The 26903-nt window shown below is 44.1% G+C and overlaps 1 protein-coding gene across 1 annotated transcript in view; it reads left to right on the forward strand.

Annotated features, from left to right (window-relative positions):
- Positions 1-26903, forward strand: part of CCDC141 (coiled-coil domain containing 141) — a 268731-nt gene that overhangs the window by 19967 nt on the left and 221861 nt on the right. Inside the window, exon 2 of the mRNA XM_068247372.1 lies at positions 17024-17146. Coding sequence (XP_068103473.1) covers positions 17024-17146 — 123 coding nt within the window. The remainder of the gene's footprint in view (positions 1-17023; positions 17147-26903) is intronic.

Here is a 26903-nt window from a genome sequence, read left to right on the forward strand (position 1 = left end):
TAGAAGATTTTTTTTTTTTGTCACAAGTTAGTGAAAAATGACACTTTGTGAAAAAAACAATAAAAATCCAATGTCCGCTAACTTTTGACAAAAAATAAAATCTTCTATGAACTCATCATACACCTAACAGAATACCTTGGGGTGTCTTCTTTCTAAAATGGGGTCACTTGTGGGGTTCCTTTACTGCCCTGGCATTTTACGGGCCCAAAACTGTGAGTAGTCTGGAAACCAAATTTCTCAAAATGACTGTTCAGGGGTATAAACATCTGCAAATTTTGATGACAGGTGGTCTATGAGGGGGCAAATTTTGTGGAACCGGTCATAAGCAGGGTGGCCTCTTAGATGACAGGATGTATTGGGCCTGATCTGATGGATAGGAGTGCTAGGGGGGTGACAGGAGGTGATTGATGGGTGTCTCAGGGGGCGGTCAGAGGGGAAAATAGATGCAATCAATGCACTGGGGAGGTGATCGGAAGGGGGTCTGAGGGGGATCTGAGGGTTTGGCCGAGTGATCAGGAGCCCACACGGGGCAAATTAGGGCCTGATCTGATGGGTAGGTGTGCTAGGGGGTGACAGGAGGTGATTGATGGGTGTCTCAAGGTGTGATTAGAGGGGGGAAATAGATGCAAGCAATGCACTAGCGAGGTGATCAGGGCTGGGGTCTGAGGGCGTTCTGAGGTGTGGGCGGATTATTGGGTGCCCGCAAGGGGCAGATTCGGGTCTAATCTGATGGGTAACAGTGACAGGTGGTGATAGGGGGTGATTGATGGGTAATTAGTGGGTGTTTAGAGGAGAGAAGAGATGTAAACACTGCACTTGGGAGGTGATCTGATGTCGGATCTGCGGGCGATCTATTGGTGTGGGTGGGTGATCAGATTGCCCGCAAGGGGCAGGTTAGGGGCTGATTGATGGGTGGCAGTGACAGGGGGTGATTGATGAGTGGCAGTGACAGGGGGTGATTGATGGGTGATTGATAGGTGATTGACAGGTGATCAGTGGGTTATTACAGGGAATAACAGATGTAAATATTGCACTGGCGAATTGATAAGGGGGGGGTCTGAGGGCAATCTGAGCGTGTGGGCGGGTGATTGGGTGCCCGCAAGGGGCAGATTAGGGTCTAATCTGATGGGTAACAGTGACAGGTGGTGATAGGGGGTGATTGATGGGTAATTAGTGGGTGTTTAGAGGAGAGAAGAGATGTAAACACTGCACTTGGGAGGTGATCTGATGTCGGATCTGCGGGCGATCTATTGGCGTGGGTGGGTGATCAGATTGCCCGCAAGGGGCAGGTTAGGGGCTGATTGATGGGTGGCAGTGACAGGGGGTGATTGATGGGTGGCAGTGACAGGGGGTGATTGATGGGTGATTGATAGGTGATTGACAGGTGATCAGTGGGTTATTACAGGGAATAACAGGGTGGGTGATTGGGTGCCCGCAAGGGGCAGATTAGGGTCTAATATGATGGGTAACAGTGACAGGTGGTGATAGGGGGTGATTGATGGGTGATTGATGGGTAATTAGTGGGTGTTTAGAGGAGAGAAGAGATGTAAACACTGCACTTGGGAGGTGATCTGATGTCGGATCTGCGGGCGATCTATTGGTGTGGGTGGGTGATCAGATTGCCCGCAAGGGGCAGGTTAGGGGCTGATTGATGGGTGGCAGTGACAGGGGGTAATTGACGGGTGATTGACGGGTGATTGACAGGTGATTGACAGGTGATCAGGGGGGATAGATGCATACAGTACACGGGGGGGGGGTCTGGGGGGGGGTCTGGGGAGAATCTGAGGGGTGGGGGGGTGATCAGGAGGGAGTAGGGGGCAGATTAGGGACTAAAAAAAAAAATAGCGTTGACAGATAGTGACAGGGAGTGATTGATGGGTGATTAGGGGGGTGACTGGGTGCAAACAGTGGTCTGGGGGGTGGGCAGGGGGGGGTCTGAGGGGTGCTGTGGGCGATCAGGGGGCAGGGGGGGGAAATCAGTGTGCTTGGGTGCAGACTAGGGTGGCTGCAGCCTGCCCTGGTGGTCCCTCGGACACTGGGACCACCAGGGCAGGAGGCAGCCAGTATAATAGGCTTTGTATACATTACAAAGCCTATTATACTATGTACATGTGGCGATCCGGGTGCTAGTAACCCGCCGACGCTTTCGAACGGCCGGCGGGTTACAGCGAACGGGGGGCGGAGCCAGTCCCCGGCGGCTGATCGCGTCACGAATGACGCGATCGACGCATAGCAACACCCGCAGCCGCCCCCGCCGATGGGCGTATTGCGGTCGTTTGGGCCCGGACTTTGCCGCCGCCCATTGGCTGGGGGCGGTCGGGAAGTGGTTAATCTGCCGCTATACACGGTGTCTCTGGGCTCTCAGAACCGTCACATGTGGGGTAATCTAATTAATCCTCCCTATCAGGGGTGTAACTAGAAATCACCGCCCCCCCCCCGCCCCCGTTTAAACAGGAAGTAGCGTCAGACACTTAGAGATCGGAACCTACAGTGCGTGAATGGAGGTATGCATTCCTGCCTGCCGCCTGCTGCCACTGATTGATGTTGGAGGGGAGCACTAAGGGGAGAGCCCGAGGTGAGGGGGGGACTGTCCTCCCTCCCCGCCAATGTCTGGCCAATGCTTTCCCCTCATGCTGCGACCCTTCCTACCCCCCCCCCCCCAAAAAAAACCACATCCCTGAGCAGGCCTTCCCACGGGTACAGGGCCTGCAGCCCCTATTGTTACGTGGCGCCACTGCTCCCTATGTTCCTCCAATAAAATGGATGATACTTATCTGTCATATGTGAATAAACAGATTGCTCAATGTTCTTGAGATCAGGGATGGTAACTTCTTTGTAAATAAAGTAAATGTGGTTACAATACTAGATTCATAGCTCCTAACTGTTCCTTTTTTTCAGAGGGACAGTCCCTCTCTGGTAACCAAATACCCGTCCCTCTCCCTCTCTCTTCTCCATTTGTCCCTCTTTCAACACTAATGTACAGATCTGTGTAAATATACAGGATCTTCTCAAAAAATTAGCATACCGTGATAAAGTTCATTATTTTCTGTAATGTACTGATAAACTTTAGACTTTCATATATTTTAGATTCATTACACACAACTGAAGTAGTTCAAAGCCTTTTATTGTTTTAATATTGATGATTTTGTTATACAGCTCATGAATACCCAAAATTCCTATTTTTAAAAAATTAGCATATCATGAAAAGGTTCTCTAAACGAGCTATTAATCTAATCATCTGAATCAACTAATTAACTCTAAACACCTGCAAAAGATTCCTGAGGCTTTTAAAAACTCCCAGCCTGGTTCATTACTCAAAACCGCAATCATGGGTAAGACTGCCGACCTGACTGCTGTCCAGAAGGCCATCATTGACACCCTCAAGCAAGAGGGTAAGACACAGAAAGAAATTTCGGAACGAATAGGCTGTTCCCAGAGTGCTGTATCAAGGCACCTCAGTGGGAAATCTGTGAGAAGGAAAAAGTGTGGCAGAAAACGCTGCACAACGAGAAGAAGTGATCGGACCCTGAGGAAGATTGGAGAGATAGACCGATTCCAGCCCTTGGAGGACCTGTGGAAGCAGTGGACTGAGTCTGGAGTAGAAACATCCAGAGCCACCGTGTACAGGCATGTACAGGAAATGGGCTACAGGTGCCGCATTCCCCAGGTAAAGCCACTTTTGAACCAGAAACAGCGGCAGAAGCACCTGACCTGTACTTGACACTGGACTTCAGGCATTTTGGCATTTCCCTCTCCCCAGTCTTTCTTCAGACTCTGGCACCTTGATTACCGAATGACATACAAATGTTGCTTTCATCCGAAAAAAGTACATTGGACCACTGAGCAACAGTCCAGTGCTGCTTCTCTGTAGCCCAGGTCAGGCGCTTCTGCCGCTGTTTCTGGTTCAAAAGTGGCTTGATCTGGGGAATGTGGCACCTGTAGCACATTTCCTGCACACACCTGTACACGGTGGCTCTGGATGTTTCTACTCCAGACTCAGTCCACTGCTTTCGCAGGTCCCCCAAGGTCTGGAATCGGTCTTTCTCCCCAATCTTCCTCAGGGTCCGGTCACCTCTTCTCGTTGTGCAGCGTTTTCTGCCACACTTTTTCCTTTTCACAGACTTCCCACTGAGGTGCCTTGATACAGCACTCTGGGAACAGCCTATTCATTCAGAAATTTCTTTCTGTGTCTTACCCTCTTGCTTGAGGGTGTCAATGATGGCCTTCTGGACAGCAGTCAGGTCGGCAGTCTTACCCATGATTGCGGTTTTGAGTAATGAACCAGGCTGGGAGTTTTTAAAAGCCTCAGGAATCTTTTGCAGGTGTTTAGAGTTAATTAGTTGATTCAGATGATTAGGTTAATAGCTCGTTTAGAGAACCTTTTCGTGATATGCTAATTTTTTGAGATAGGAATTTTGGGTTTTCATGAGCTGTATGCCAAAATCATCAATATTATAACAATAAAAGGCTTCAACTACTTCAGTTGTGTGTAATGAATCTAAAATATATGAAAGTCTAATGTTTATCAGTACATTACAGAAAATAATGAACTTTATCACAATATGCTAATTTTTTGAGAAGATCCTGTATTTATTTTTCTCCTGAAAAATGTGTCAAAATTACTCTACACTTTATTCCCATCATTTTAGTTGATATATCTTTTATTTTCTAATGTCAAAATTAAGCAAAAACTAGTGATGATAGAAAGGCATCAGTGTGGTTCTAATGCTAAAACTACATCTTTAGCTTCTTAATTCTCTGTGATATGTAACATGACGGGTGTGGCTAGAGTTGTGGCAGCGGTATGTCTTAACATGTCCCTCTTTCTTATTTAAAAAAGTTGGGAGGTGTAGCAATTTGTTATGTTCAATAGTAATGGATGCAGAGTAACTGGAACTAGGTTTAATTACAGGATTCCCCAACTCTCTATATGAAGCAGCATTTTCCTCTATGTTTCCTAGCCAACAGAAAACAGGAACCAACGTCCCACAACAGTCAATCGTATCAGTTTTATAAGTAGCACAGTGCCATATACAGACACAGTCGCAATCTACAATGTATGTATATCGTCCTCCGTGTTTGGAAAAATGATAGCTAGCTGCATGATGAAGTGAAAATACATATTTGCCGGTGTTTGGGGTTCTTACTGCTGTCTGTATCCTCCATCTGTGAGATGCCCCATGCCCTGTCCCGACAGGAAGTAGTTAAATTTCTTCCATGGGAACAGAGACAAAATCAAATAATACCACTTTTTGTAGAATGGGAAAAATGTAAAACTCTCAGCATATTTTCATTGCTGTCCTTTATTTCCTGTCCCCCTAACAAACAGAATTCATAATAAAGCCATGAAAATCTGTGGAGGTGCCAGGAAAAGGGAGTTATTGAAAATATAGGGCTACAGAAAGCAGTAAAGAAAAAAAAGGATTAAAATTAAATAAAATAAAAATGCTAAAAAACTCAAATAAATTTTATTTTCTAGATTTAGCCTTTAAAAATCTCTATCGAGGCAGATATAAAATAAAGTAAGTGTACACACCGCTCTACCCACCAATCACTGGATGTGCACGACCAGGTCAGCAGAGCCCACAGTACACATTCAAAAAGGTCCGCACCAGTCCAGGATTCCAAATGATTGTCTTTATTTAGGACGTGTCCAGTATAAAAATGCACATATGCATCAGAAAGCTAACATGTTTCGAGCTACCTCAGCTCTTAATCATAGCTGGTTAGAGAAATGACAAAACCTCCTATATATAGGAGGATATCCTGTTCCACCACTCAAAAGCTCCACCCCCAAAGAATGGAGGTGAAAAAGGAGGTGGTCTTACAATACAAATAAAACAGGTGTTCATAAGTATGCACCTATTACAGGAAAATTCGCTAAATGCAAGAATTGATAAAATTACATAAAATACAATGAACGGGAAATTAAAAAGACATAAAGAAGAGCGAGAATGATCAGAAAATGCGTATGGAGCAGCACAACAGGAGCGACTGTCTGTAGGGGGGGGGGGGGGAGGGAGGGAGGGAGGGAGGGGAATATGCTGGTTACTGGGTGATAAGGGCTAAGTCCCACCTGGCATTAAGGCCATGGGGCAATCTAGTCCCCAAACGGTATATCCACATGGCCTCTCTTTTAAGAAGAATTTTATATAAATCACCCCCCCTTCTTGGTAAGGTAACTCTTTCTACTCCCTGAAAACGAAAGCCTGTCATATCCCCCCCGTGTACGTCTCTGAAGTGTTTTGCCACGTTTGAGATGTTCGTGGTGGACCACCCTGCCCCTAGGTAGTGTTCGGCTATTCTCTGTCTCAGGGGCCTGGTGGAACACCCGACGTATTGGACGGAACAATAAGTGCAGTCAATGAGATAAACTACGTGACGGGTGCCACAATTGATGAACTGCTTAAGGTTATAAGTATGGCCATTAGAGACAGAGACAGCCGTTTTGGTTTTGTTATGTAAGTGGCAGTATTTACACGTAACCGTCCCGCTTTTAAAAGACCCTTTTACTGTCAGCCAGGTGTCCTTTGTGGCACCAGAGGAGAACAGGCTAGGAGAAAGGATGTGTCCCAAAGTGGGGGCCCGTCGACTAGAGAATCTGACTCCATCCTTCAGAACAGGCGAGAGACCCACATCCCCCCCCCAAAATAGGAAGATACCTGGAGATGATGTCGGTCACGCGCCTGTACTCAGCAGAGTAGGTAGTCACGAAAGTTGGCTTATGTGAATCGCGAACTAAATGACCATCATTTTTTAATAATTCAGTCTGAGTTCTCTGCATGGCTCTAGATCTACCCCTTCTGATTGACCATGGCGGGTAACCTCGTGCCCTCAGGCGTTTCTCAACAATATCCAGTTCACTCTGCAAATTTTCATCATTCGAGCAATTCCGTTTGGCTCTGGTAACTTCGCCTACAGGAATGCCTCGAATTGTGTGCATTGGGTGACAACTGTCCGCTTTGAGGGTTGTGTTACCACTGCATGGTTTTCTGTAGGTAGAGGTGTTGACCTGTCCCGTGGCAGCATTTCCACTCAACACAACATCCAGATAGTTGATAGACATAGTATCAGTCGTATGTGTGAACTGTAGATTCAAACTATTCTGATTAAAGTATTCAACCAGGGACGCTGCACTGGGGATGTCACCTCTCCAGATAATCAAAAGGTCATCGATGTACCTCCCGTACCACACAACCCTCTCCAGTAGACGGCAGTCCCCCCCAAAGACGCAGCATTCTTCCCACCACCCCATGGTTCAAAAAACGCAGTGGGTCAGCCAACTTATTATCAGAAACCGAGACGCCAAAACAGGAAGGGCAGAAGGGGAAAAGGAGGACAAGGAGAGCAAGGGTCAAGAATCATAAATTGAGCCACTCCTTATCAGATTTTGATCATGTCGCCAATGTTGTTAATCTCTCAAAGTATGCACTTGATGATATTGAAATAAAGGTACTTTCCAAAGGTTTATCATTTTCTCCCACTTACCATCTGAATATCTTTGAGAGCATATTAGATGTTAATCGGTTTTGTCAGATCCCTTCTCCTAAGAAAACATTTCGAAGATACAGGGGAGGGACAGAGTGTATCACGCATGTGTCATATACCTGACATTGGCGATTTTAGAGACACTCGCTGTAGATGGATGTTGGTCTTAACAGCTAGCGGTGGTCTTGTTACTTCCCTGGTTGAATACTTTAATCAGAATAGTTTGAATCTACAGTTCACACATACGACTGATACTATGTCTATCAACTATCTGGATGTTGTGTTGAGTGGAAATGCTGTCACGGGACAGGTCAACACCTCTACCTACAGAAAACCATGCAGTGGTAACACAACCCTCAGAGCGGACAGTTGTCACCCAACGCACACAATTCGAGGCATTCCTGTAGGCGAATTTACCAGAGCCAGACACAATTGCTCGAATGATGAAAATTTGCAGAGTGAACTGGATATTGTTGAGAAACGCCTGAGGGCACGAGGTTACCCGCCATGGTCAATCAGAAGGGGTAGATCTAGAGCCATGCAGAGAACTCAGACTGAATTATTAAAAAATGATGGTCATTTAGTTCGCGATTCACATAAGCCAACTTTCGTGACTACCTACTCTGCTGAGTACAGGCGCGTGACCGACATCTCCAGGTATCTTCCTATTTTGGGGGGGGGGATGTGGGTCTCTCGCCTGTTCTGAAGGATGGAGTCAGATTCTCTAGTCGACGGGCCCCCACTTTGGGACACATCCTTTCTCCTAGCCTGTTCTCCTCTGGTGCCACAAAGGACACCTGGCTGACAGTAAAAGGGTCTTTTAAATGCGGGACGGTTACGTGTAAATACTGCCACTTACATAACAAAACCAAAATGGCTGTCTCTGTCTCTAATGGCCATACTTATAACCTTAAGCAGTTCATCAATTGTGGCACCCGTCACGTAGTTTATCTTATTGACTGCACTTATTGTTCCGTCCAATACGTCGGGTGTTCCACCAGGCCCCTGAGACAGAGAATAGCCGAACACTACCTAGGGGCAGGGTGGTCCACCACGAACATCTCAAACGTGGCGAAACACTTCAGAGACGTACACGGGGGGATATGACAGGCTTTCGTTTTCAGGGAGTAGAAAGAGTTACCTTACCAAGAAGGGGGGGGGGGGGGTGATTTATATAAAATTCTTCTTAAAAGAGAGGCCATGTGGATATACCGTTTGCGGACTAGATTGCCCCATGGCCTTAATGCCAGGTGGGACTTAGCCCTTATCACCCAGTAACCAGCATATTCCCCTCCCTGCCTCCTCCCCCCCCCCCCCCCCCCCCCCCCCCTACAGACAGTCGCCCCTGTTGTGCTGCTCCATACGCATTTACTGATCATTTCTCGCTGTTCTTTATGTCTTTTTAATTTCCTGTTCATTGTATTTTATGTAATTTTATCAATTCTTGCATTTAGCGAATTTTCCTGTAATAGGTGCATACTTATGAACACCTGTTTTATTTGTATTGTAAGACCACCTCCTTTTTCACCTCCGTTCTTTGGGGTGGAGCTTTTGAGTGGTGGAACAGGATATCCTCCTATATATAGGAGGTTTTGTCATTTCTCTAACCAGCTATGATTAAGAGCTGAGGTAGCTCGAAACATGTTAGCTTTCTGATGCATATGTGCATTTTTATACTGGACACGTCCTAAATAAAGACAATCATTTGGAATCCTGGACTGGTGCGGACCTTTTTGAATGTGTACTGGAGGCAGATATAACACATCATATAAGAGTACACTTAGGCCTCTTTCACAGTGCGACGTTAAAGTTGCACGTTACAAAATATTTAAACGCAGACTAACGCACAGTAATACTAAGTCTGTGAGACATTCACAGTGCACACGTTGCGTTTGTGTGTAACGTGTAGCGTGATTAGAAAGTGCTGCATGCTGTGCGTTATACACGTTATCAGCTGCGTTGGACTGTTTGCACGTTGCACAGTAATGACTTGGAAGCATACTTTTTATTGCCTGTAGGCTCTACTGTATGCAACAATAACGGGGCATTAAGTTGCATTCAGGGCCGGATTTAGGCCTAGGCCATGGCCTAGGGCACCACAGGAACAAGGGCACCAAAGCAGCAGACTCACTGGTGCAGTATTTGCAAGCTTGCAAGTGCTGCAATGCAGGGAGATCAGGAGAGCTCCTGATCTCCCTGCTGCCAGCCACCTGTGCAGCGGCCACCTTGCTCTACTCTGACCACGTTGGCGTTGTGGTGGACGGCTACGGCCTTGGGCAGCATTGGAAACAGAGGGGAAGAGGAAGCTTCTGCACTGGAGACGAGCAGAGAAGTGAGTGACACTGAGTGGGAAAGGGAGAGATTAAGGGAGCCATCTGGCTACTTATAATGGGGGAAGGGATCATCAGGCTACCTATACTAGAGGGAAAGAGGGGAGGGGTCATCTGGCTACCTATACTGGAGGGAAGGGGGGAGGGGTCATCTGGCTACCTATAGTGGGGGGAAGGGGAGAGGGGTCATCTCACTACCTATACTAAAGTGGGGGGGGGGGCAGCTGGTGACATTGGCCTTGGGCAGTAAAGAGTACAAATCCGGCCCTGCTTGCATTGCAACTTTTTGGGGGCGTTGCGGTGTAATTTGCGTTGTAACTTTAACGTCGCATCAAACCACAACGTCCTACTGTGAAAGAGGCCTTAAGGCTCCCTGCACACTGCAAATCCGTTTTCCGATTCCGATTCCGTTTCCGATTCCGATTCCGTTTCCGATTTTCCTTGAATACATTCAACAGAAAAACAGATCAAAAAACGCAGCATGCAGTTAAGATTAAAAATCTGAATCGGAATCGGATGTAAAAACAGATAAGGCTCTTTTCCACTATGAAATGCGATCGCGATTGCGATCGCGATTACGATCGCGATCGCAATCGCATTTCAATTTCCACCATGCGATTGCGATTGCGATTGAGCTACTATACTCATTATAGTCTAGCTCAATCGCATACAAAACGCGGCAGGACAACGATTGCGCTTTGACCAAAATCGCATCGCAATCGGATCGCACTAATGGAAATTGCTGCTGCAGTTTCCATTAGTTTAATGTACCTTGCGATTTGCGATCAGAAGCAAATCGCAAATCGCAGGCTAGTGGAAAAAGGCCCTAAAAAGCGGAATCGGAATCTGAAATGCATGCAGTGTGCAAGAGGCCTAAAAAGCAACTGTAGTAAAAAAATAACAATGAATGAAATTGCTTATTTTTTTTACAATATTCAATTTATCACAGGTGGGGACATCGTTAGACCTGCCAGGTGTTTTCTGCAGAATGTTTGTTTGCTGAAGGTTCTAAAGCTAGTACAAAATAAACCAGGTCTCCCAGAATTCTGTGGGAGGAGAATTCCACATAGCTAAACTGCCTAGGCTAAGTATCACGACTAGTGCAGGGCTGCATACCAATATACAGCAATATAGAGATGTAGGAAGAGTTTTGATGCTGAAACCAGTAAAATCACCATAAACATGGGTTCCTGAATAATTTTCTGTATTCTTCTATATGTCTATATGTCACTATAGTGCCTCTTTAACAGAGAAGAAAGCTATGCAGTAATGTGCGTCAGGGGGTTTAAGTTTATAAACACGGGATGAAGATTGTCCCTGCAGAGTGACAGCGAGTTGAAAAGACCTGAGTGTCTGGATTATCTTGTGTTGGAAAACAATAAGTCGTGCATTCCTACCTATAGTTTGCATCACATGGAAAAATAAGCAAAACATAAAACATCCTCAAGCAAGAGGTCTCCTTGCTCTGCTGTAGGAATGTCAGAGAATAGCTTGCAATACTTCACTGTGCTCAAAGTGATAAAAGATTCTGCACTGCTAGCAATTTCAGTGGAAGGAGAACAGCTTTGACACAATATATTTCCTCTGCTTATTCGGGAACTGAATCCCTGGAGATTCAGGTTGTTTCTCTTGCCAGCGTTTAGTCTTTTGTTTGAATATTCATATTATATTGAGATGCCTGCAGTTTACCTGAAGATGATTGGCTAAATGAAGTAAAATCTGGTAAGGGCTGGGGCCACTAGCAGCCTCGTTCCCGTTTTGGACGGGACTAGTTATTTTCAAATCGCTAAGTACTGTGATTATCCGTGCGATCCCTGGAGCGATTGCGGTTTGCCACTCATTTTCTTGAATGCGATTGCTCTGGGATCTCAGCAAAAATGCTGCATGCAAAGCTTTTGCAGTTACTCCATGACTGCAATGCCTCGGTGGAAACACCCCCATAGCATAGCTTCAAGCAGTCCCTTTTTGGAGGGACAGTCCCTCTTTGGAAGCCATATCCCTCTGTCCCTCTTTCTCCCTCATTTGTCCCCTTTTCAGGATTCATGTACAGCCTTATGTAAATTTAGGTATTTTTCTACTAAAAGAAGTAGTAAACAGTAAGGAGTCTATGGGCAAGGCTCCCTAGTGATCCTGGCCGCCCTTGGAGCGTGCCCCAAGCGGCTGCAGCACTGAAGCACTTTAAGTCAGGAGAAAATAGATATTTATATAATATAAATGTTATGTGTCTTGCCTTGTCTACCAACTGAAGACCAAGATATTATGTCTATGGCTAGCTTTACAATAATTTTTACCGTATGTGATGTCACCAGGAGGGTTTAGGGACTTTAACCCATCCTATTTATAGAAACATTTAAAATGTGCGATTTCCCAGAACAGAGCTGAAGTGAAGAGTTGCTGTATACAGCATCATTACAACATTAGAATATGTTCACACCCAATCTTGTATACCGATCTTCCTGTTTTAACAGACATGCAACATTCATTGCATCAAACCTATCTAGGGATTAGGAGCACACATCCTGACGTCCTCTCCTGGGACAGATCATGCACATACACCAGCATAAGCTGTGTGCATGCTGACAAGCACAAAACACATACAGTACTCCCTCCTTCCCCTGTATGTGTTTTTTTGTCAGCATGCACACAGCTTATGCTGGTGTATGTGCATGATCTGTCCCAGGAGAGGACGTCAGGATGTGTGCTCCTAATCCCTAGATAGGTTTGATGCAATGAATGTTTGCATGTTTGCACTATGCATGTTACAGGGCCAGAGTTAGGACACCTATGTTTACCTGGGTACTTCTGTGCAGTATAGGTGACTAAGCATAAGAATGCATTCTTCTTTGAACTAAGACCCCGGCTTTTAACTTAGCTGTAGGGATAACAGTTGTGCCTGGATGAGTGAATCTGTGAATGCATTTGTTTGAACATTTGCATGCGAGAATGCAAAGGGTTAATAGATTTTTGATAATTAAAACCTATGTATTTTATTTGCCCGTTTTTCTCGGATATGACACCATTTAAATTTTGTCCCTATCACAATGTATGGCGCCAATATTTTATTTGGAAATAAAGGTGCATTTTTTCCGTTTTGCGTCCATCACTATTTACAAGCTTATAATTTAAAAAATGTTCGTCGTATACCCCCTTCAAATGCATATTTAAAAAGTTCAGACCCTTAGGTAACTATTTATGTTTTGTTTTTGTTTTTTAATTGTAATTTTTTTTTCCATTAATTTTGTTTGCGTAATATTTTGGTGTGGGAAATAAACATATGTGTAAATTGTAATGTAAAAAATATGTAGATGTAGTTTTACTATTTGGCCACAAGATGGCCACCTTGAGTTTTTTTTCTCCTTGTGCTTCTCGCTAACCGGAAGCACAAGGAGGATGTGGACAATTTTATTTGCAGAAAGACTGAAGCCTCTAGTTAGAGCGCTTCGGTTTTTCTGATGGGGACACGGATCGGTGATCGGGAACCATGTTCCCATTCACTGATCCCAGGGCTACCGGGGAACAGCACGGGGGCACGGAAGCGCGCCCGCGCCGAAGCGCAGCACCGCAGCAGAGCATCACGTCCGGGCGGCTGAAATGGTTAAAAGAGAGATTCCATTTTCATTATAAATTGCAATATTAAGTACGTAAACCCTTTTCACACAAAGACCTACACCACCTGCAATTAGGACAAAATGCTGCCGCAACACTGTTAACAAGCCAACCCAGCCATTGCCACATAACACCAATCCTTTGCTTACTACGCTGACTACCCATAAAATGTTGAATCTTTTGGCATAATGAGGGTAAAGAAGCGGCCAGGGGTTTATAAAACTGAGTTAAGAACAACAGTAAAAATGATAAATGAGGTGGCTTACCTCAATAAGGACATTATCATAGGGAAAAAGAGAATTTTATTTTTGCACATAGCCTGTGGAAAAATAAAATTCTCCTTTTTCCTATGAGAATGTCATTATTGAGGTAAGCCACCTCATTTATCATTTTTACTGTTGTTTTTAACTCAGTTTTTTAAACTCCTGGGCACTTCTTTACCCTCATTGTGCTTAGTCACCCCCCCCCCCCCCCAAACATCTGCTGTGGCCGGGGTTCAAAAACAGGCCATGATTGAAGCTGCTGTTGTCTTTTAAAAAAGAAGCGACTGCCACCAGTCTGGGACACCCCAAGTGGAGACGGGTTCATTATCTCCACCTGCTTCCTGTGGTCGGTTGCCCCCAGTGACCCACCTTTGTGAGTAGTCCTTTTATCATTATATTGCTCTTAGTGTTACTGACATACTACACCATTTGGGCTTCCGATTTTTGTTTTGTCTCTTCTTTCCAGAGTGTCCCGACACCCCATTCATTGAATCCTTTAGCATGCTCACATTCAAACATTCTACACAACCTAGGCCTGAAGGATTTGTTGCAACTGTGTCACACCACCCACAATTTTAGATCAAAAGGATCCAATAACTTGGCCACCCCCAGAATCCAACTAAAAACCTTTGGAGCCAGAGTTTTCCATCATGCTGCCCCTACCCCGTGGAATACCTTGCTAAACTTAATCAAGACAGCTCCAGCCCTGGCCACGTTTGAATCAAAACTGAAAAGCCACCTGTTTAGTCTGGCATTTATGATCACATAACTTTTCCTCTGTACACATCACTATGTTCTGATCTGAGACAAGCTTGTACGCTTTCTGTCCTACTGGAGAACAGCACTTTACAAATGTTTTTTATTTGTTGTAGTGCATTAGCTAGACATGCGGAGATGGCCAATTGAAGCGCTCCATGCACAGGCATTGTGGAAGAGTACAGGGGTCAGGAATGTGGTGAGATGCCATCTATGTGTTGTCTCTGACTGAATCATCTATGGACCAATACTTTACCATGTGTTCACTAACTAGCATTATAATAGCCTATCCTTCTTGATGATTAAAAGGAAAGATCCATATCCAGTCTCTGATCCAAAAAAAAACGGATGCCAAAAGTATAACTCCATTTAAAATAATAATAATAATAATAATAATAATAATAAAGGCGTAAACCCCCATATTCCACTCTTTATACATTGCCCTATCTGAGAGAATTTTGATCCATTAGGATACTTTCATACTAACACATTGCATTGCGTCTCAATGAATACTGACTAGCGCACTATTACTAGGTGCAGTTTAAAATCTATTAACAGTTCACACTTGATCAGTTGTGCTGCAATGAAGCAGATTCCATTGTTACTATGCAGAACATGCGGTGCATTGCTATTAGTGCACAATACTAGTCAATGAAGGTGCACATTGTTGGTTACTTTCTTGGCTATATCACATCGCATGCCACAGCAATGTTACTTTTAGTTGAATAACAAGTACATTACAATGGTAACAGGAAGTATGGGTGCCACCATGGGTGTCCTTTGAAATAGCGATATTGAGGGGATATTTGGGGGCCCACAGCCCACAATAAATAGCAGGCGCTGGCTCCCATGGGTGCCCAAATTATGCCTGAATGCCGCTATTTCAATGGGCACCTTTGGTGGCACCTTAAAAGTTAAGTTGTTTTTCTTTGCGGTGATTGGCGGGGGGTGGTTAAAGGAGAACTGTAGTGAGAGGTATATGGAGGCTGCCATATTTATTTCCTTTTAAGCAATACCCGTTGCCTGGCTATTCAGCTAATCCTCTGAATCTAATACTTTCAGCCATAGGCCCTGAACAAGCATGCAGGAGATTAGGTGTTTCTGACAAATTAGACAGATATGACAAGATTAGCTGCATGCTTGTGTGTGTGTGATTCAGACACTTCTTCAGCCAAATAGACCAGCAGGGCTACCAGGCAACTGGTATTGCTTAAATGGAAATAAATATGGCAGCCTCCATGTCCCTCTCACTACAGTTCTCCTTTAAGGTAAGCCGTGGGGGGTTTAAGGTTAGGTGTGGGGGGTGTTAAGGTTAGACATCAGGTAGGAGCTGTGTTTGGGGGGGTCGGTTAGGGTTAGGCATCAGGAAGGAAGTCTGTGTGGGGGAGGGGGGATGTGGTTAGGGCTAGGCGTCAGGGAGGAGGGTTCTGTGTGAGAGTAGGGTTAGGTTTAGTTATAATAGAATATCAGTATTTAATACAAATATTTTTGTGGTCCTTCTTTACACAATTTAAGTATTGTAGAATACCTGTAAATTTACTTCAGAAGGAGAACAGAGGTGCCAACAGGATAAAATATGCTAAAATTTCAACGGGAGGAAGTGGTGGACTTACCTCCCTGAAGTAGACATGAAACTGTCGATATTCAAACAAATTAAATTTATTCACGTACTCCAAAATACAAAGCAACACGTTTCCCAGGTATATTTCTACTTCCTCAGGCAATAACAAGAGGAGTATACAACAGTGTAGTCTTATGATCACGCTAAGCGCCTCTGTTATTGTTGTTGTTTTTTTCCAAATTGCTTGCACAGACCCCTAAGGAGTGTAGCCAGTCTAAAACATGATCACACATCAGTATTCTCTAGAGCATACTTTGACCTGTGGTGACATCCTACATGCTGAGTACCAGAAGCACAGCCTTATTACTGCCTACTAGTCTTCAGCTAGTGCTATTAGTGCTCAGTGTTAATCCGGTCATGAAACGCTTTTTCGCTCGTATGATTTATTTACGCTTGCCTGACTCTGCCCTCCAGGAGTTTAGCTTACACAAGAAGAAAAATCACTGCAATAATGTTGCCACATTTACACTGTGAAAAGATGAATTAAAAGAATGCTCAAAATTGAAAGAGTACCTGAAGCAGAAAAGGAGTTAGATGAAATGGGGCCATAGGCAAGATGGCACTTTTTGCCCAACGCTGATGGTCACCTGGCTTTTTTAGTAAGATTTTGTGGGGGTCAGCATCCACTGGGCCCCTATACTTTCTCTAGGCTCCGGGCAGCTGCCTAGAATTGCTTTGTGGATAACCCGGCTCTGACCTGAAGTCAAACAAAAAGAAGAAGCTGTCTTTGAATTAATCATACTGATTTAAGTGACAGCTACATAGGACAAAGTAGTTAACAGCGCATGTTCTATCAGTCAAAGGTATACCTTAAATGTACATGTTGGCACATATTTAAAATGTTACAGTTTTCATCATCGAGCCCCTACAAATGGGCATCCATACAAAAAAGTGCTACACGCTTTTTCTCAGATAATGGCTATGTAACAAAATAATGTCTCACATTTGTTGTTTTTTAGAGCGGAGAACTGGTCCAGTTGCAATTAGCAGAAGCCAAACCAAATTTGCTGGAGATTGGAGCAAATGAAGCAGAAGCCAAAAAGTTGCTTCAGGACCACGATGCGCTGCTCTACAAGCTCAAGGTCAGAGGACAGAACAAGTGACTAATCTATCCTGGATATGATCTTCTCCCACAGCAGTGAGCAGTCACAGTATCAGTCTCTGAATGTTTGTAAAGGATTAGCTCAGTTATGTTTCTGGAGAATGGAGGGTGTTCTGTCTATTTGTCCTGTCTTGCATGACTTTTCTGTACTGTACACTGCATATGCATGTCAGGGGGTACTATGAACTACAGAAAACATGACAAAAATATGACAAAATCCACCCACAGACCGTCCCCTCTCATATCAGGGCTTCCTTGCTTGTCCATGCAAGAAGAGTCCAGGAAAATTTGGGCACCAAAAATAGCTGCTAGCAGGGTGGCTCATCACAAGCTCGTGATCACGACTACCTCATGATCACGAGCCGATTTGCACTTGTGATCACATTCGAAATCCGACTCGTGATTCGGATTCCAGCCGAAATCACGAGTCGGTTAAAAACCCACCGACTTTAGCGGTTAATAGCAAAGCCCCCTTACACCAGGGGGGTGGTTAGGGTTAGGCACCACTGGGGGGATGGTTAGGGTTAGGCACTACCGTGGGGGGTTAGGGTTAGGCACCACCAGGGGAGTGGTTAGTTTTAGACACCACCAGGGGAGCGTTCTATGTGAGAGTAGTGTTGGGTTAAGCTGTATTGTTGAATTACGTAACAATTTTTAACGTTAATATATTTTCGCTATCAACTCTGTTTTGTTTTAAAATGGTATTTATTGTTAACCCATTTCGTTATAGATTTCCTTATCCACCGGTGCCATTTCGTTATCCAGCCGGGCACTTTTTTCCTGGCGCCCTTTTTTCATGCACACGTATTTGGGCAGACACAGTGGATCGATCATACATCGGATTTGCTGTGGCCATACATGTTGGACGTAGCCTGGACCTAGCCTTACACATGGCAATGAGTTACCAGTTAATAGCTCTTATAGTTGAATCTAGTTTTTGTACCACTAGTTAAAGGAAACCTAAACTGAGAGGGATATGGAAGTTTCCTTTTAAACAATACCAGTTGCCTGGCAGTCCTGCTGATCTGTTTGGCTGCAGTAGTGGCTGAATCACACACCTGAAACAAGCATGCAACTAATCCAGTCTGACATTAGTCAGAGCACCTGATTTGCATGCTTGTTGAGGGGCTGTGACTGAAAGTATTAGAGACACAAGATCAGTAGGAAAGTCAGGCAACTGGTATTATTTTAAAAGGAAAAATCCACATCCTTCTCAGTTTAGGTTCCCTTTAGGCTTCTTGCACACAGGGACGTTACAGGCGCACGTTAGTGCAGCCTGTAACGCTCCCCCAACGCACAGCAATGTAACTCAAGTGGGCTGTTCACACTGCCCACGTTGCGTTACATTGTAACGCAGCAAAGTGATGCATGCTGTGCGTTCTACTCGGCTAAGCCAAGTTAGACTGTTTGCACATGCGCAGTCATGTTGGGGAGGAGGGGAGAGCGGCCGGGCACATGGCTAATTAATATTCACTGCACTCAGTGACGTGCAGTGTTTACTTCCTGGAGCAGCTGCTCTGTGCGGCGATTGGCCGGGAGGGACCACATGATGCCGCATGCGTCCAAGAGTACGCATCACGGCATCACGGATGCCAGAGTAAGCTGCACAACGCGGCTCACTCTGACGTCCACATCAGAGAGCACCAGGCCTTGCGTTAGGGGCACGTTATGTGCCCTATAACGTCCCCTAAACACAACGTCCTGGTGTGTAACTAGCCTTAAAGCTCCAGATCCTGCACCTTTACATCTTGTTCTTAAACAAGCATACATATTGGTAAAAGTAAGTCTTGCAAAGAAAAAAAGTCCCTGGTGCATATCCTGGTGCTTATCTTCCTCTATTCAATGTCTGAATTTTGCTCTATTCCCCACAGTGTGGGAAATGGAAAGGGGGAAATGCTTTATTACACACTAAGAAATGAACTGTTGAACTGTAGTTGTGCTGATTTCGAAGAGTTAATCACAAAGAGCAAATGGAGAGGGGTGGACTGAGTCAGGTGATCTGTTCTGTGCTGGAGAAGCAACTTCTGCTTTACCAGCAATAAAGAACTACTGGATGCAGTCAGCTAGGTACTTTCAATACGTTTATTGCTGGAAATACAGATGTACAAAACTTTGTGCATTACTAAATAATGCAAATTTAGGCTCATGTATGTTCAAATAAATGAGGTGCGGGATTAGAGCTTTAATCATTTTCATTAGAGAGCAGGCATTGTCCATTGCACTTCATGCTAGAGGCAGGTAAGGCTCTGCAATAAAGTTTATTTATGTTTCTCAACAAACTTTTAACAAAGCTGGCCCTTAGCCCCAGAGTTTACGTTTGTTCTTAGCTGTACTTTTATCTATCAGAACTAGAATTGTAGAGACAGAGCTAATATTTCAGAGATATTCAGCTTTGATTAGTTTGCTCCTGGAGGGCTGTGTGACAGTCTCTGCCACATGCGCCAAGTGACTGACAACGTGAATATCAGAACAGCACATGTCCCCCTCTCAGTTTGGACAGCATCTTTGCATGATTCTTTCTCTAGCTGCTGCATTCTTTTTATCATGAACTTCGACCCTACAAACTATTTTCTTCTGAATAGCCAAGCTATTTTTATCTTGAACTTGGGATTCAAGGGCTTTGCTGACATTCTGAAGATTAATTACAAGCCGCAGCTAGACCGTGCCTGTCTTCAGGTTCATCTGGCATCGAACTAGCACTAGATTACTCATTTAGGCAAGATTGCTTCTGACCCTAGGACTGCAAACCAGCAATTTCTTCATTCTCACTGCAGGTGGCACAGTCATAGCATTCTGATGTCTGCCTGTCTGATCCATTAGTGGAAAGAAGTGAGAGAAAATATTTACATATTATGATGCAGCATATTTTTTACACTGTATTCAGGGGCGTAACTAGAAATCACTGGGCCTCCCTGCAAAACCTTGGATGGGGCCCCCATACCCCCTGGCAGTTGGCTGACGGTGTAATGGTTAAGGGCTCTGCAGGAGACCAGGGTTCGAATCTCGGCTCTGCCTGTTCAGTAAGCCAGCACTAATTCAGTAGGAGACCTTTGGCAAGTCTCCCTTACACTGCTACTGCCAATAGAGCGCGCCCTAGTGGCTGCTGCTCTGCTCTGGCGCTTTGAGTCCTCAAGGAGAAAAGCGCAATATAAATGTTATTTGTCTTGTCTTGTCTGCCATACATGCCATACTGAATAGGAACTGTCTACAAATCTTTGTCTGGAAAACTTTTTATGATTCATTATCAGTGGCTGAGCAGATGCAGTTATTAGAACAATTGTGCAGAGACCAGAAAGCTTTTCTTCTCTCCGTGCCCTTAGGGCTAGTTCACACTTGGCACTCGGAGCGCCACTAGCCCGCAATCGCGTTCAGCTCACAATCACAATTTTAACAAAAAGTCCTGCTATTCTTGAGCGCTTTGTGAATAGAATGAGAATCACAGCACAATCGCCTCCAAAACGATGCATGCCGCACGTTTGCGATTAATCTAAATCACAACTGCTGCAGTGTAAAGGTATCCATAGGGATACATTGTAGCAGTGCTTTGCTGATCGCCGAAGAATCGCCCCAATGTGAACAGCCCTTAGCTTTCAGTCTCTCAGAACAGGGAAAAGAAATGTTTCCCCCCATGAGGCCCCCTGCGGCTTTAAGGCCCCCTTGCGGCTACATCCCTTGCAGGGTCTATTGTTACGCCCATGACTGTGTTGGTTCTGTACTTCTGTATGTTCTGTACTACATGTTTTCAGATTAGAAAATTACACTACTGTATAATCTTGCTTAGACAGCATTTGTATGCTGCATGGGGAGAAAAAGTGTTCAGACCAAGCAACATCTGCAGGAAAGTCTTCTCAGCAAATTTAAGGGCACATCACACTGCGCTATTACTTCTCCAGCACAAATATAGCAGGAGCTGAAAACCAAATGCAAAAGAGACCTCCATTCCAAGTATACCAACACATGCTGACAGTGTTCCTTCCCCAACCTCTCTTTGGAGATACCCAATATTTTGGGAAGAAGTATGCTAAGTGACTTGGGAGATACTTGCAAGGGAAAAAGAAAGCTGAGCATGTGCCCTTTTTTCTGCACGTAGTAGACGACATCTGTGTATGTGTCTTGAATTGGGGGAAGGGCCTGTGGTAGGCCCCTCCTCCTCCTTCTCACCTTCCAGAGCTGTGTGACTATATTTATCAGATCCCACTCCCTTGCATCTCCTCTTCCTCATGGCATGTTGGCCATTATCATGCTGCTACATTCCGTGTACAGTGGGCAGCATCTGTGCATTTTCTTGAATGGAGGAGTGGCCTATGGTGGCTTACTAGCACTATGTATTGAGCACTAGTAGTTCACTTTCACCCCTGAAGAAGCATGTTTTGGATCTTAAACATGTAGGGAACTGTGTTCTTACAGTATGTAATTAGTAGTAATTATTTTTGAACTGAGAGAGGAGAGTCAGGAATAGGCTTAGCACCTGTCCAATATTTAATTCAGAGACTCGCAAACCTCCCCAGTTTTCAGAGAATGTAGCAATTGGCAACTCCTGTCTCTTTTTAACTGTATTTATTAAAGGTTTAGCTTTATCAGGGATGGTCGTAGTCAGCCAACTTCGCTACACTGTAACTACGCGTAGTTTTACGCAATTACGCTTCGCCAAACTACGGCTCAGAAATCAAATATTCGCTACGTACGCATTTCGTAGACTACGTATTAAAATACGCAATTACGCGTAGTGCAAAGTGTATTGTATGCAGACGCTTATGCACTTATGCAGAAAAATTTCCGCATTAATTCCCCTTTAATTTGACCTATTCCATGCGTACATTCCCCTTTCCAATGCATACTTTTGTATGCATACAACCAACAATACTATTTCTAGGCATGCGCAAGTGTAAATTTAATCCGTACGCGGAAAAATATACGCGAGAACCGCATCGTAGTATACTTCGCAATACACATGTTAACTACGCATAGCAGGCGTAAACTACACACAGCGGTACTTCGCTACGCGTAAATGCGGAAGTGTAGTTTTGAAACTTCGTCTATGAACTACGATGCGTAGATGCGAAATACGATGCGTAAACTCGCACTGGCGTAGTTTCTGCTCATCCCTGAGCTTAATGTGAGTTCCAAATCCTTCCAAAACCAACATTCCCTATTGAAGCGGTATAAAACCCTGTCATAATATTCAATAAAAACATGTTTTCCTACTTTTTATATGCCATACGGTTATCATATTTGCATTTGTGCATAAGTATTATTCATTTAGAAATTACACGTTCCCAAAAGTACAGTTTTTTGCTTTGAGAGCTGACTTTGCATTTTATTCATAACTGGTTTTATTCATTATATATTGAAAGCAGAAATGCTTTGAGTTTCTGTCTGTGTTCAGGAGAGTCTGCACAGTCAGAGAATGTGTCACATTACTCACTTGATACAATTAAGTAAACACAAGATAACATTATCTACACTTCAGATGCGTCCAAATTTCTCTGCACTGAACTTTTACGTCCTGTTTGTAATCCTTTGAATGCTGTTCTAGTAAAAAAAAATGCTGGTTGTATATAATATGCTGTAAATAATTTTTTAGAGCAAAGAAGAAATGCTGGGTTTCAATCCGCTTTAAGGCAAAACCATGCTGCCAATTTACAAATTAACTTAACAAGCTCTCCATGGTGCTGAATATGTTCAGCATTGTGGAAAGCCAAGAACAAAATAAGTGGCCCTCACATCCGCCCTGCTATGCCAGTCCTGCTATAAGAGCAGTGGGGGCATAGCCAAAAAAAAGTAGTGTTGGTATAGTCTTTGCATTCCTTGTAGAGCACTGTCTCCACTGCTGGTGGGCAAAGGAGCTCTTCAAGCTAACCTCGTGGCCCAGTAATAGAAGCAAGGGTTTAAGGTTCCTTTTCAAACACCCCAGAATTGAATTGATGAGATAAGCATCCCTTCTTGAGCTATTCTGTAATATGTAAACATTAGAGTCATTAGAGTCAATAGAAAGCACAGGACATTGTATTATTTTGTTTTCTATAAGATGTGTTCAGAGTTCCTTTCCATGACCCCCATTTTCGTCAGGCTCTTTGATTGCAGTCTGGGTGCAGTACTGTTGCAAGCTCTTCTCTATATAATGATTGCATTCTGGTTCCAATTTTGTTAAAGTGGACCCAAATTAAAAATACAAGATATCAGAAATAAAATCTATTTTCTAAATTATAATAATAATAAATAGCATCCTTTTTTTAGCTGCATAATGACAAATATAAAATATTTTACATTTATTGGTGGCACCCCTCCCTTCCTTTCAAATTGCCGGGACAGAATCCGGCAAAATGCTGGAGTAGATGGTGTCTGGCAATGGAGGAATTGCTAATGGCTGCCCCCAGTATAACCCTAGTTATGAAAAGAGAAGGGTGAAAAGCATGCACTGAAATGATCATAGGTATAAAGGATTGTTTATTTATCTTTGTAAGTGTCAGAGTGGTGCAACCAGTGCTGGGCATAATGGAAAAAGCAACGCTTACGGATCATTACGCGTAATTTTACGCTATTATGGAATTACGCTTACGGCGTAGACCTTCAATTTCGGTACATGTCTGTAATTACGCATAGCCCTTACGCAATTACGCGTACGAATACCGTAATTCAGGTTGTTACGTTATTGGCTTACGCGTAAAATCCTACTAGCAATTAATGCGTAAGGTCATGCTGCCAAGCGGAAAAGTTGACGCATGGATCAATGTTAGGTACCCGCCGACTTTAAGGGTTAATAGCAAAGCCCCCTTAATTGCTTAGAGCCTCAAATTTGGAGAATATATTAAGGAGATCAGAAGGAATAAGAGGAAAAATTTTTTTTTCAAAAAGACCTTATAGTTTTTGAGAAAATCGATGTTAAAGTTTTAAAGGAAAAATATATACATTTAAAAACCCGCTGACTTTAACGGTTAATAGCAAAGCCTGCTTAAAATTTAGGAACACCAAATTCACAAGGTATATTAAGGGGATCAGTGGGAATAAGAGGAAAAATTTTTTTTTCAAAAAGACCTTATAGTTTTTGAGAAAATCGATTTTTAAGTTTCAAGGGCAAAAATGTCTTTTAAATGCGGAAAATGTCAGTTTTTTTTTGCACAGGTAACAATAGTGTTTTATTTTCATAGATTCCCCCAAGTGGGAAGAGTTTTACTTACTTCGTTCTGAGTGTGGGAAATATTAAAAAAGAAACGACGTGGGGTCCCCCCTCCCAGACCTCTTTAACCCCTTGTCCCCCATGCAGACTGGGATAGCCAGAATGCGGAGCACCGGCCGCGTGGGGCTCCGCACCCTGACTATACCAGCCCGCATGGTCCATGGATTGGGGGGTCTCGGAAGGGGAGGGGCAGCCAAGCTTTCCCCTCCCCCTCCGAGCCCTTGTCCAATCCAAGGACAAGGGGCTCTTCTCCACCTCCGATGGGCGGTGGAGGTGGAGGCCGCGATTTCCTGGGGGGGGTTCATGGTGGCATCTGGGAGTCCCCTTTAAAAAGGGGTCCCCCAGATGCCCACCCCCCCCTCCCAGGAGAAATGAGTATAGAGGTACTTGTACCCCTAACCCATTTCCTTTAAGAGTTAAAAGTAAATAAACACACAAACACATAGAAAAAGTATTTTAATTGAACAAAAAACATAACCACGAAAAAAGTCCTTTAATATTCTTAATTAACCCTTAATACTTACCTGTCCCTTTAAAAGCCAGTTCCCACGCAATATCCTCGGAAATATACTAATCAGTTACAATGTAACAAAGTTGTTACAATGTAACAACTTTGTTACTTTGTAACTCCACCGCACCCGACGTCACTCGCCGCTCACCCGCCGGCCGCCGCATACACTCTAAGTCCCCGCCGGCTCCCGCCGTCCACTCCGCCCTCTTATTCCTTCTGATCTCCTTAATATATTCTCCAAATTTGAGGCTCTTAGCACTTAAGGGGGCTTTGCTATTAACCCTTAAAGTCGGCGGCTTTTTTATATTATACGAGAGCGTAATATTACGCGATTACGGCAGACTGTGTAATTTCAATGGGAGTTTACTGTCTTACGCGTAATTTGTTACGCGTAATAATGTAACCTACGGTCTACGCGTAATTAATTACGCGTAATACCGTAACCTTACACGTAACGCTTACGGTGCATTTGTAGTGAATTACGATGCATAATTACGCTAATGCGTAATTTCGGCCCAGCACTGGGTGCAACTAAATATTTGTAATTAAAAAAAATGTTTGGTTTGGGTCCACTTTAACTGCAACCTTGTCAACTTACTTGAAGAGCCACTGGAGGAGATCAAGTTATTTTGACTAACTTCCTGCCACTGGGCGCTCTGTTTATTGACTTGATCGTGCCATCCCATTGCAATATCCAGCTGAGTTTATAATAGAGGAAAAACCACTGGAAGGAGGAAAGTTGTCTGGAAGAACCTGAGGGGACAGACGTTCCTGAAGAAAGGCTGCAATCAAGTGAAAGTGAAGAGCTTGAAATCAAGAGAGGGAGAAGTGTTTACAATCAACAGGACATGTGCTAGACAACAGTCAAAGCAACTGATAAACATGGAGGTCCTAAAGGTCCTAAAAGACTTCCATTAATTTACATAAATATTTTATTGACTTTTTTTTACCAACTCTGATTGGTCCAATTGACCAGGTAGCATAAATTGCTCCTGTGCCCACCAGCAGTGGGGCAGTACTCTAAGGCCATATTTCCACTGGCGCTGGCTGAACTGCTGATCTGAATCCCCCTGCAGTGCCAATGTGTGGCAATGGGGATTTGGATGCCCTCAGTATTAGGTATCCAGAGGTAGCTTCCTAGTATAGGTAGCCAGAGGTAGCCCCCCACATACATAACCCTCCAATATAGGTAGCCATATCCAGTAGCGTAGCTAAGTAGTTGTGGGCCCCAATGCAAGTTTTACATTGGGGCCCCCCAAGCACTCTATAGATAACAATTGATACGGCGCGCCAAAATCTGCCAATGGCAACTACAGTGTCAGAGGTGCAAGAAGGGGATGGGGAACAGTTTGTTAATGATCACCACTATTCAAAGTATCTATAGAAGAGATTATTATGAGCACAGGATCAATAGAGAGCTAATACTGTAGTTGAGGGAGGGCCCCTCTAGCCCAAGGGCCCCGATGCGGTCTCTACCTCTGCAACCCCTATTGCTAGGCCCCTGGCCATATCTATCTAAATTGCGCGCAGGAGCACAAAATGGAACAGGAACAGTCCTCCCGCAGGGCGTAGATATACCATCGCTTTTTCAGTAAGTGGTTAACACATCTGTGTATTTATCAGAGAAATCTTGGGAGCTGAATTGTCAGTATGTTTTATTCATGAACAAATTTTACAACAACACAGCTGTCACCCAAGCAATCTGCCTCTGACCATTATTATTATGAATGGGCTGTAGAACTATTTTCCTGATTTTCCGTTTTTGGCTGAGGATACTTCCAGCTCCAAAAGAGAACCACCAGTGATGAATAGTCACACAATTTCCAGACTTGCACATAAAATGTCCATTGGAAAAGACTCGATGTGGAATGGAATTTATGATTCACATGAGAAGATGGGGCTGTGGCATTGCTTTTCTTTTATTGATTAGCGATAACATTTCTAACCCTAACAATGCAAATTTCCACTGATCCAGCAAGCTAAAGACACTGAGCCAAACAAAGCCACCATCTGCTGGTCATAATGAAATGATCACAGTGCAATCATGAA

This window comes from Hyperolius riggenbachi, chromosome 7 (assembly GCF_040937935.1).
Source record: "Hyperolius riggenbachi isolate aHypRig1 chromosome 7, aHypRig1.pri, whole genome shotgun sequence".
Classification (NCBI taxonomy): domain Eukaryota; kingdom Metazoa; phylum Chordata; class Amphibia; order Anura; family Hyperoliidae; genus Hyperolius; species Hyperolius riggenbachi.